Source organism: Thunnus maccoyii, chromosome 19, assembly GCF_910596095.1.
Source record: "Thunnus maccoyii chromosome 19, fThuMac1.1, whole genome shotgun sequence".
NCBI lineage: Eukaryota > Metazoa > Chordata > Actinopteri > Scombriformes > Scombridae > Thunnus > Thunnus maccoyii.
The window spans coordinates 6045144-6058054 of record NC_056551.1 but is presented as its reverse complement, the minus strand read 5'-3'; the positions used below and the strand labels follow the sequence as shown (position 1 = coordinate 6058054).

The following is a 12911-nucleotide window of genomic DNA, read 5'->3' as shown; positions in this document are numbered from 1 at the left end:
TCTCTAGAGGAGAGGTAGCCTCAGTTTGTGTTAACTGCTGATATTTAAGCCCCTCCATGTTGTCCAATTAGATCAATACTCACCAGCCATAAAAGCACATTGTAACAGGATGTGTGATCACTATGAGGCCCAATCTGTGATCAGCACAGTGTCTTACAGCCCTAACCATCACATAAACAGAGTCTAGGAGGTGTAACTGTAAAATATTTAGCTAAGTACTGGTCACAATTCCTTAAAAACTGATTTAAGGTGACCTTCTCAAAAATGTGTATGTTAAATTTTGTTTATATGTTAAAAATGACTATCAACTAGTATATCGTTATCATATCTTTATATAATTAAATATCACTATCGGTATCAGCCTCAAAAAATCCAGTATCGGTCTGGCTTCAGTCAGGACTGAACAATTTCATCACTTATTGTAAATCAGTTCTATGCCTCCAATGCATTAAACTAGATAACGGATAAACTAACCACAAATAAACACATTAGCCAAGAGGAGTTTTGCATAACAGCATTCTGTGTTATTATTTTCTTGTTTCTTGTTGTCCTGCATTATTGCTCACAAATTAAAAAGTCATTCTGGTTCTTATTTTTATTGATTTGACTGCTGCTCAGGTTGAAATTGGGTGGAGCTATGCTGGGAATTACTGTACATGAGGTCACCAAATATACACAACTACTACTAATAATAAAGGTATGAGTTGTTCTGCCTTGGTGCAACAAGACTAATAGAAGAATCAGAGAGATGCCAATAAAGCAGTCTGTAGATTCCCACACAGTCATGAGAAGGTGTCTAAGTGACCAAGATAGGTAAAAACACCTGTGGGGGTGAACCACAGGTGTACCTGTATAGGGATTCTGAACGATGTGTTAATGAAAAATGCACACTTTCAAGTAAGCATCTAACCTTGAATCATTAAATTCAGACTTGCTTTAGTCTAACTGGTCACAACTTACCTGCATTCCAATGATGGCATAGATGAAGAACAACATGGCGATGAGCAGGCAAACATACGGCAGGGCCTGAAAACAAACACACAAATACACATTAAAGACACTTATAGCACAAACATGTTACATGTTACCTCACATACACTCCTCTCTCTCTCTCCTACGTGTACACACACACACACACAGTTCACAGGTAGGTACTGGACACATACAAAACCTGTTCAGCACTTTGCTTCTCTTTTGATCTCTCCCTCTTTCTCTGCGCACCCACACCCACACCCACACACACACACACACACACACACACACACACACACACAAACAAATCCGATTCTCCAAGGAGGACTAGCACCCTTGTAAGATTTTACAGTCTTGTTTAAGAACCCGAGCAGTCAACCTGACCCGCAGGGTAGATTCTTTTAACCGGCTATTTATATCGCTGTGAGGAGGAGGCGAACATCTGTTGTAATTAAATAGCCACCTTTTAACACTCTGTAGCTACTGTCCATTTTCATTGGGCTTAAAAGCTCTCACCACTGACATTAAACCTACTATAAATTCTCTCGGCTGCGGCCCAGCGCTCCGCATTTAACTCAACTTGTCCCGAGGGATTTAGAGAGCAAACCGGCACTGTGTGAAAATCCTAACTGCTGTCTGCTGCGAGCTATTTGGTTCATTTTTACAATAACAGAGGAGGTCTGCCTCTGTTGCCGCTGCATGCTTTTGAGCTCTCTATTCCTCAGTTTGTATATTGTGTAATATTGTTTTATTCAACTACAAATCAATCCAAAAGATGAGGCCGACACCAAAGTCTCTTTGCTGAAAAGAGCATCTGTATTCCTGCTCAATTCTCTTTCCTCCTTCTCTAAAACACTTTGTGACTTCTGTTTTGAAACGTGCTACATAAATTAAGTTTTACTAATATGCTTTACATGCATGTCAAGAGGCACATATCGTAAGTTTGTCTGTTTACATATAAGCCATTGTGTGTGTTTACTCACCTTGAAGGACTGAACGAAGGTCCATAGCAGGATGCGGATGGTGTAGCCCTGCCGAAGCAGTTTGATAAGTCGAGCTGCTCTGAACAGCCTCAGGAAACTTAGATTTACCAACTTGTCCTGGGAGAGAAAAACAAGGACTCTGTAAGATATTATACTATACCCAGATTGAACCAATTTAAAGCTATACTATGTGACTGCTGTTGAAGCCCTGCTTGGTCTGGTATGACCAGTAGCTTGTGCTGAGTAATGTTAATGTAAAAATGTATATAGATATTGCTGTGGAAGTGATATAACTGAGAGAGTTCCCTGACTTAATAACTCTTCTTTACTTGAACCTCAGCTAATTGCACTTGTAGCTACAGTACTGTTCAGAAAAACATGACACAGACTCCCTTTAAAATAAAGGGAACAAACAAAGTTTCTGTTTACATTCAGATTTACTCACTAAAACACATTGTGTGTATCCCTGACGTCTAACAAAAGCATTTCCCTCCTCAGAAAACATTTGCAAAGCTGATTTTTCTTAACAGCTTTAAACCCACATTGTTTAAGTCCATGTTTACTAGCTTGCACTGTTTTTTTTTCTCTTGCCTTTACTGGTGCATTGCTGTGTGTTTTGGCGAATTACAGCCACCTGTCGATCAGTGGAATAGAGTGAAACCACTGGAAGGAACATGATATTTTTTTCATCTGACTCTCTTCAATACAAAATAATATAATAAAATGTCAGCCTAAACAAGTGATGGAGTCCGTTAGGGTCTTGAGATTGTTTTTAAAAAGCAAAAAAGCATGCCAGGGTTGAGATAATGTAATCTAGTTGCAATAAAAAAAAAAAACAAATTTAAGGAAACTGCATGGGCTGAATATAAGATTAAATGACTTGACATTTTTCCAGTCCACATTTTAACATCAGATCTTGCAGCTCACACCTGTAACTGCTCTACATGGTTGTGTGCCTGTTAAAGCATACATTTTTACATACATTTTGAACAGTGTTATTCTTTTATACCATGTCACATTGAGGATTCAGATGCTTTAAACTAAAGCTGTAGGATAAAAAACAAGACACTGATGGGGGAGCTGACAAAATCAGCAGCCAACAAGAAAAGCCACTTACCGTCTAGAGGTATCAGATGTGACAGAAGGGGCAGAGTGAGGGCACAGGCGCCAGGAAAGACACAGCAGAGGATGGAAACAGCGAAAGAGGGGGAAAAAAAAACAGAGAAGGAAAGCCAGAGAGAGGAGACAGAAAAGAAGACTAATGATCACATGAAGAGAAAGTCACACAAAGAGAGAGACCGACTTCGCCACAGAGAAAGCTACAGTAAACCGCCTCAGTCCTCCATCTCTACAATCAAATTCTCTTGTCCATTTTTCAGTGTCTGTAATTCAACAGAGGAAACTAGCAGCAGCAATATTACTCCTATTGCCCCGCAGCTGCCTTTGTTTATGTATTGACTTTCATTATTTCATTTTTTTTGCTCTCGGTTTGCTTGGCTGAGCTTTTAATTCGAGGACTGAGACAGTGAGAGCATAGCGAAGCATGACTTCTACATCCATGATTTTGATGCTGAAGCAGTTCAGATTTGTAAGAAAATATACAAAAGACACATTTTTATTAAAAACAACTCTGTGTAAAGCATTGTAAACTAAATATCTTTGAAAATGAAGATGTCATCTTGGGGTATATTCCATGTATAAATACATAATTACATATATGAACTGTTTTCCTATTTCCTGCTTCTCTGGACTAAATCAACGTCCAGTATCACGGCATGCTGCCCTGCCACGGTGGAATTGCTGCTGCAGTTATGAGCATGCACTCAAGCCTGTTACTCATGTATAGTACAAAGTGCCCCATGAGACACTGGTGTAATGGTACTTGGGAGGAGGGGGGGGGGCATGACGGCTGCAGCTCTTACCTTAATCTCTGTGACCAAGATGTCTGTTATGCTTCCAAGCACAGTCACAAAGTCAAACACGTTCCAGGCTGCTTTCAGGTAGTTCTAAAATACAAAGAAGACAGACCAGACAAATTAGGCTGGACAGAGAGAGATCATTCAAACTTTAAAACACTCAGCTTCTTCTTTCTATGCTTTTTATCATGAAAAAGGAGGGAGTAAAACCCACCACTTTTTTAACCCTTTCATACTTTAAGGAACAGCAACAAATCCATTCTACCTTGCAAACTTTTTTCTTTATATTCTATATTCTTTATTTACTTATTTTATTAATATTTTTAAACCTTAATTTAAATACATACAGTTTTAATACCTTTCTTTCATTTTTTGAATTTAAACTACCTTTTCACCAACAATAAAGGTCCTTGAATCCTTGAATAAACATCTCAAACAGGTGATTACCCTTTATTTTCAATCACCCTAAATCCTACTAATTCTCATGCACAGTTAAAGTTATAGTAAAGGTTACAGTCTATAAATTTTAATCTAACAGGTTGAAGAACATCAATGTGGATATGCAAAAGTTGCAGTGGTGCACAAAACATGTTCCCATACTGTGGATTTAAGATATAAATATCACTAAAAAAGAGACACAACACCAATACCACACACAGGAATCTAGACATTCCCTTGGGCAAACAAATTGATAAATGCATTTACAACACACACACACACACACACACACAAATGCTGACACGGTCTCCTGCATAAACTAACTGCTGAGCGGCTGCCTGCAGCCTGGATCCCCTCAGACTGATCAAGCATCCAGTTCCTGAGGGCAGAGGCTGCTGCCAGGCCCTGCAACTGCAGTCTGAAGATCTTCAAGAGCTGAGCGTTTATACCAGCAGATGCGAGCCCATCCGTCTGGGCTTAACAGCTAAACAGGTGGAGGTAAGTGGTGTGTGAGAAAAGCTATTTAATAAATGGACCCTGTAAATGGAACTGAGCCGGAGATGAAATGCCTTGCTGCAGGCCAGACGGACCCATGTTGTGAGAAGATTTATTCTTTTTGTGCACTCTTCCATTCATCCCTATTTTTTATTACCAGTTTACCCTCCTCATTCCTGAATTAGAGACCTTAAAACACCACATTGCACTTTTACTTACTGTTTTTTTTTGGACATATTATACATTTTATGTACTCATGCACAATTAAAATCTCATTCCCTCAAGAAACATCCATCCATGTTTTGTGTATCCGGTAAAGAGATTTTCCCTCATATGTGAAAACAGAAAAACAACATAACAGTGAATAATTGACTAGTGTTTGCAGAGTACAGCGCAGCATATGGTCTTGACAGCTCACCAGTGGACCGAAGGCAATAATCTTGAGGATGCACTCCAGTGTGAAGAGGGCTGTGAAGACGATGTTTAGATATTTCAGCATGGACTCGTACAGTTCCGGAGCTCCGTAAAACTGAGGAAAGACGGAAAAAAGTACACTGAATATATGTGGTGATAGAAAGAACTACAGTGAGTGTGTAAAAGCTGCATCCTTTCTACTCACTTAGTCACTTCAGTGTTAGGCGGATATGTTACTGAAAACTACGAGTGTAAATGCAACCAAGACACATTACAGACTATTTTTATTTGAGTGCTAACACACACTCCAGGAAGATATTTAGAAGGTGTAAATGCATCTGTTAAATGAAGCCGTCTTGCCACTGTGATGATTGTGACGTTGAAATGTGTGCCTGTGTGTGTTAGTTGTTAGTCAATCAGTCAGCCCTCAGTCCCAGAACCATGAAACTAACTTCATGGTCCTGGGAAATTTCTAAAATTTGTTCTGGAAAGAAAGTTGAAGACATGATACGAAAATATGACAAGCCTAGAAAAGTTTGTGATGTCATCCCAATGTTAAGTCTATGAGCTGAGCGGGAACTATTTGGGCAGGGCCAGTGGGAGAAACACTACTGTGCACATTCACTCGGCTGCACAACGTGGAAGCAATCACGAAAGCTAAGAACTCTTTTGGCTCATGCCCCAGATGAGCAATTTTCATTTGATTGAATGGGTGCCATCCTTAAGTCCAGCATCCAGTTCCTATAATACATCCCTGTCCTGGATAAGTGCCAATTAGCTAGTTGTTAGCTAGCTAGCTAGCTAGCTAACTAAACTTTTATTAGCATGTTAACAAGTTATCCAGAAACATTAGTCAAATTAATATCTTTTTCTTCTGGTGTTTTGGGCATTAAAGTCACCTTCTCTCATGGAGAAGGTCTTCATTTATTTGAGATGTTACAATTAAAAAGTTCATAGTTGTATCATGTTATGACCCAAACAAATTCACCTCTAGTGGGGTAAAACTAATGCAGGTACGCTGCATTCTTCTTATGTGACTATTGGAGACACAGATGTGGCTATATGAAAGTCTAAGTTGTATGTGTATCTATAGTCACACTATAATACATACAGTAGATAAAGGTCTATGGATCACAGCACCATGCTGTTTTCTTTACTGCATCATTCTTGGTGTTGCCTGATTTAAAACAATATACTTTAAATAGATTTTTAGAGTTTATGAACACAATCTGGCAAAAAGATGTAGACTAGAAATGTTGTTGAATTATGTAAATGAAAGCTCCTGTCTGGCACCAGTCTGCGTTACTCAATCTGGCTGTCAAGCTCCCACAGAGATTTTCTTTTCTGAGTAGATGAGTAAAGGAACTGCCAAGAAACAAGCACTTCTCTCTGATAGCAGCAAGCACTGTTCGGGAGAGGAGTCGCTGTGGTGTGCTGGTGGTGGTGTTTGATTTTTAATTGTTGACCTTGTCTCAAGGCCAGACCAGTGCTGTCATTGTAATCACATCTCTGCCTTAAGAACTAAATTATTAAATGTTACAGATTCATGGAAACAGCTTCTGCAATTATTTTATGAATATTTTAACAGTGCACTGTATCATATTGGGAACTGTATCACTGAGCCGATACATTGCTTTTTCTGGCTGAGATTTTAGGAGTTGGCACTTTGTCTCATTAGCATGAGGAATCACTGACCTTCATCATCAGCACAACCGTGTTGAGGGCAATTAAAGTCATGATGGCGTACTCGAACGGAGGGGACACCACAAATTTCCACATCTTGTACTGGAAGGACTGCTTGTTCTCTGGCATGTATCTGGTCAGCGGCTTGGCGTTGATGGCAAAGTCAATGCAAGCCCTCTGTTTGAAGAAAAGACAAAACGGATTGTGTCTGAAACCTTTCTGATAGAGGAACTAAACACCTTTCATCATAGAAGAAAGTGCTGGAAATCAAATTTAAAAACACAAAAGACAGCTAACTCAGCACAAGAGGGTTTTCTAAGTGTTCTTGTAATATCAAAGATGAGACTGTACTGTAAATCGAAGTACTCTGATCACTAGCCAATACTTTACAGACAAAAAACAGCATGAATTTAACAAAGTCCCTGTGAAGTGGAGATGAGGAGAGCGGAGAAACAAACCCCACTGCTTTCTTTTTCAGTGTTTTGTTTTGTTTGAGGGAATTATAAGTCTTGTTAGATAGTTAGACATCATTTGCCTGAAGTGATTTTTAGAAGTGGCTCAGCATGTGTTCTGATTTCTAATGAAGAAAACATTTGTGATGCAAGAGACAAACATTTTCAGAAACTAGAGCTTCTGCAGAAATAATGTGTGTGTGTTCTTGTTGCATGTAGGGGAGGGGAGGGGGTCATTGTTTTCAGAAAAACCAAGAAACTGCACCACTTTCCACTCCCCCACCTCATTCTTCTCCAGGCTACACTCAGACATGGCCTTGTCTCCCTGCTCCTGGAAGGTGATGATGATCAAAGCCACGAATATGTTCACAAAGAAGAAAGGGAACACCACAAAATACACCACGTAGAAGATCGATGTCTCCATGCGGAAGCCTGGGCTGGGACCCTGGTCCTCATAGGTGGCATCCACTGAGTGCTTCAGGACCCTGAAAAGAAGGAAAAGGGATTGATATGGCTAGAGATTCATACACAACCAACCACGTAGAAATACACAGCAGTCTGCAAAGCACTGAGTAATGCCTTGTAAAATTTCTTCAATTAATTCAGGTCCTTCCTCTGCCGTCTTCCTGGAGGTGACGTGTCCGTCAACCTTTATCCAGCTTGTCAGACTCTTTCAACAAATTTCCATAAATTTCCCTCAAAAGGCTCCTTCATTTGTTTTTAAATCACTGAATTTCAGAATTTCCACATCCTGACATATAAATGCTGGATTACATATTAATTTTCATGTATTATATTAATAAATGAATGAGTCAAGGCACAGTCCGGTACACTGTGCGCCTTCAACACAGGATACGGTGGTGCACTTGTGGGCCCAGTTCCAATGTCTACCCTTACACAATCTGTTTTTCCTGTTGTGAAAACCGCAAGTGCTTGAGGGTTCTCTGACAGACTTTTTGAGCACTGCTTGCACTAGGGATGGGGTTCGATAGCATTTTATTGAATTTAAATCCAGTATCTAATCCACTTATCAAATTGGAATCCTTTTGAATCCCTTATTGAATCTTATTATGTTTACCTTTCAAAATTTGCAAGTAAATAAAGGCTAAAATAAATACAAGATCATTCAATGAGGTGAAACGCTCATTAAATCATAAAATTTCTCTGTATGTTGATGATTTGTCATTGTATATGAAGCTACATACTGTATATAGTTTAGTTTAATGGTTTCAAGATTAATAAAAATAAATCTTTCCCTTTACCAGCAATATAAATAATGCAATAAAATTATGATTGTCATGATTTGTTTACATCTAAATCAATCAAACTATATTGCTAATATAATGCAATGAAGAAGATGTATTTAGAAAGTCACAGCAAACACCAATATACTGGCCACAAAAATACAGCACATCTGCCCAGGTAACATTTAATTTTCCAAATTCCCACTGGTAATACAGCATTACATCCTCTTTCATTAATGCTAATCATACAGTGACATCAGATAGGCTGTTGCTAAATTCAGGTCATGTGGGGGTTTCTGAGGTTACCTGTTTCCAATTTGTAAATATGGCTAGAGATTCATACACAACCAACCACGTAGAAATACACAGCAGTCTGCAAAGCACTGAGTAATGCCTTGTAAAATTTCTTCAATTAATTCAGGTCCTTCCTCTGCCGTCTTCCTGGAGGTGACGTGTCCGTCAACCTTTATCCAGCTTGTCAGACTCTTTCAACAAATTTCCATAAATTTCCCTCAAAAGGCTCCTTCATTTGTTTTTAAATCACTGAATTTCAGAATTTCCACATCCTGACATATAAATGCTGGATTACATATTAATTTTCATGTATTATATTAATAAATGAATGAGTCAAGGCACAGTCCGGTACACTGTGCGCCTTCAACACAGGATACGGTGGTGCACTTGTGGGCCCAGTTCCAATGTCTACCCTTACACAATCTGTTTTTCCTGTTGTGAAAACCGCAAGTGCTTGAGGGTTCTCTGACAGACTTTTTGAGCACTGCTTGCACTAGGGATGGGGTTCGATAGCATTTTATTGAATTTAAATCCAGTATCTAATCCACTTATCAAATTGGAATCCTTTTGAATCCCTTATTGAATCTTATTATGTTTACCTTTCAAAATTTGCAAGTAAATAAAGGCTAAAATAAATACAAGATCATTCAATGAGGTGAAACGCTCATTAAATCATAAAATTTCTCTGTATGTTGATGATTTGTCATTGTATATGAAGCTACATACTGTATATAGTTTAGTTTAATGGTTTCAAGATTAATAAAAATAAATCTTTCCCTTTACCAGCAATATAAATAATGCAATAAAATTATGATTGTCATGATTTGTTTACATCTAAATCAATCAAACTATATTGCTAATATAATGCAATGAAGAAGATGTATTTAGAAAGTCACAGCAAACACCAATATACTGGCCACAAAAATACAGCACATCTGCCCAGGTAACATTTAATTTTCCAAATTCCCACTGGTAATACAGCATTACATCCTCTTTCATTAATGCTAATCATACAGTGACATCAGATAGGCTGTTGCTAAATTCAGGTCATGTGGGGGTTTCTGAGGTTACCTGTTTCCAATTTGTAAATAGTGTTCATGTGATCATACAAGTCATACAACTGGGAAACTCATATTCTGGAAGCTCCATTATAACCAACATGATGCTTAATAATGTACAGCTCCCTGAAAACCCATCAAACATCGATGTCTTATGTCAACCAACATGTGTTCAAGGAAATTAAACCCATATTTAATTGACATTGTGTTTTATTTTCAAAGCACATTAATTTTTTAACCCTCACATGAGAAACTCTACAATCATACTACCATCTTGAATTCTCCAATGATATGAACACTCTCAAGTCATAAACACAGGAATCTTTCCCATCTCTAACATCCATCCCACATGACGTGAACGCAGCATTAGGATGATCGTTGGACCTGAGCCTTGGTATGTTTATTGCCTGAGGCACACTTGGAAACAGGGTGAGATTAGAAGGAATCTATAATCATAAGTTCTCAGTGTGTGTTAGGAGCTGGTATCAATCATGGTCAGTCACATCAGCTCCACTCATCCTCTTTAAAAGCAGAGCTCTACCCACACCTCTAAAAATGTAGGTTTTCATTAATTGAAGAATAAACATGTTACATTTAATAAGAATGCTTGGCTATACAAGTTAAAGAGTTGCAACATTGTGTGACTATGGGTGTGCAGAAGGTAACGTATCAGTGGTATGATTTCTTAGGTATCGCAAACCAGAAACTGGCTATACTGTATATTTAAATTTAAAATTTAGCTGCAAGTCCTCTGTTACAGTCATTGTGTTATTGTGCTGTCACTTCTTGTTTAGGAGCGTGTGATTTTAGATGATCATGACAAGCTTAGTCAGTTTAACAATTTACTTCTCATTCTTAGGTAAGTAGACTGAATTAAATAAGTAAACAGCCATAAATGGTTCTTGACAGAGATGATGATGATGATGATGAATCTGGTGGTACTTTAGCTCAGGCACAGAATTGCAGACTGAAGATGTCTATGCAATGAGCCTTGATTGCATCTTTAGAGATGCACAGTAATTAAGCCTGGGAGAAATCAGTTGGGTTTAATCTGCGTGCTGCTGTCTACTTGCAGGTGTGCTGAGTGTGTTCCAGGACAAATCACTAAAGGAAATTTTAACAATGCAGACAAGAACTACATGATTCAACAGTATTGAGGAGTTGATGAACACGACTTTAACCACAAATTGTGGCCATCTTCACTGATTATTTTACTTTATCTGCTCCATATTCAGCATGCAAATCATTGTGTCCAGCTGACATCATTTCATGTATAAAAGGTTGCTGATGAGGTGATGTGACGGTTGTTCTGACTTACACTGGCCAGCCCTCTCCGGTGGACACAGTGAATAACGTTAGGAAAGCCCAGAGAACATTGTCATAGTGGAACTCGTACTTCTTCCACTCTCTGGGCTGAGCTGCCACATCATCCCTGTCATAGTCCAGAAACTGACCCCTGAGAGAGAGACGGGAGGAAAGACAGAATCAGGAGAAAAAGATGTAATGAAAGAGGATAGAGAGAAAAAAAAGGTAAATAGGTGACATATCTGACGAGGCGGCAACCACAATGGTTGAATGTAGATGTGGCTTAAGATGCAAAACGGTACAAGTCTCAATAAATAGTCAGTTTTTAAGGGGTGATTTTAAAACTGACCTTTTGAAAATATAGTTTCATCAAGAAGATATTCAGACTTGAAGAAGAGTAAGTTTGGATTATGTACCTGCAGTCTTTCTCTAGACCCTTGGACTCATCAGTGCAGTAGAAGAATTTGCCCTTAAAGAGCTGCACGGCGATAACGGCGAAGATAAACATGAAGAGGATGTAGACGATAAGGATGTTGAGAACGTTCTTCAGAGAGTTTACAACACAGTCGAATACAGCCTGGAAAACACAGACATACACATATCTGTAAATGTAAGGTGCTGTTGTGAAGGACTGATATCTACACATGGTTTTCAGGAGACTGTATTGATTGCTTATTCTTACTTTAACCATAACTGGCTCATTAATTTCTGCTTTAATTTTTCAGAAACAAATTCTAAATCCGTGTTTATTTTATACAGGTGAAATAAAAAATCAATAATGCAAAAATCTGGCTGTAAATTGGATTAAAACTGCCACTGAAACAAACAAAAACCAAACAAAACATTTTCTAGTTTCACTTTTTTGTTAAATTCAAGGGTCTGGCTGATTTGCACCATAATCAGCAGCTCTGTTGCATTTTCTCTTTACTTCACATACAGGAGCCATATTCTGAGCTTTTCCCATCAAGACAAAACCCTGAAAATCTGAATATAATCTTTTTTATCTTTGTTTCACAGATTTTTCCCAATTTTCCCAAAATTCTGTAAAAATATAGTAAAGAATTTGCTTTAACCATAACCAATACATAACCCAAACTGTAAGGTTGGTGATTTGGTTTAAAAAGTAGTCCCAGTCAACATGTGGGTTCACTCTCACGGCTCTCATCATTGTCGTTTCCAGCTGCTACTAGCAAAAATGTTCTAAAAGTCTGATATATGCTACCTGCCCAGCACCAAACCACGGACAGACAACATCAGCGACTAGCTGGTGAACATAGTGGAGTATTTAACATTTCCTTCAGGAGTTGGTGGAAATCAAAACAGACCTTAAAGGAGAGTGAATATTGGACTTAACATTCATCAGGTGGTCAGAAACCCAACTCCAAATTAATTCTAATGTTAATCCATATGTGCTGGATGTTTTGTTTGCAAACAAGTTAACCATATCAACTTAAAAGGTGTTAGTATGTCAGTCATATGTCATATGTCACATTCATTACATGTAACATAAACACTGTTTCAACAGCATTTATTTAACTACTATATTTCAATTTACAATAAATGCCTGCCTCCTGTTGAAATATAGAAAATGAATGCTGTTGAAACAATACTTATATGTAGTATTTGAAGCCAGATGTCTAGATGTCTTCTGACCCTC

General features: G+C 38.4%; 1 protein-coding gene across 7 annotated transcripts in view; it reads right to left on the bottom strand.

The window, feature by feature from the left end:
* cacna1bb (calcium channel, voltage-dependent, N type, alpha 1B subunit, b) overlaps positions 1-12911 on the bottom strand; it is a 172101-nt gene that overhangs the window by 26672 nt on the left and 132518 nt on the right. For all 7 annotated transcript variants that reach the window (XM_042394880.1, XM_042394882.1, XM_042394881.1 and 4 more), the window contains 8 exons: positions 11671-11831; positions 11268-11405; positions 7637-7838; positions 6914-7078; positions 5223-5333; positions 3878-3961; positions 1956-2072; positions 961-1026 (listed from right to left, as the gene is read on the bottom strand). In XM_042394880.1, the coding sequence (XP_042250814.1) occupies positions 961-1026; positions 1956-2072; positions 3878-3961; positions 5223-5333; positions 6914-7078; positions 7637-7838; positions 11268-11405; positions 11671-11831 (1044 nt within the window). The remainder of the gene's footprint in view (positions 1-960; positions 1027-1955; positions 2073-3877; positions 3962-5222; positions 5334-6913; positions 7079-7636; positions 7839-11267; positions 11406-11670; positions 11832-12911) is intronic.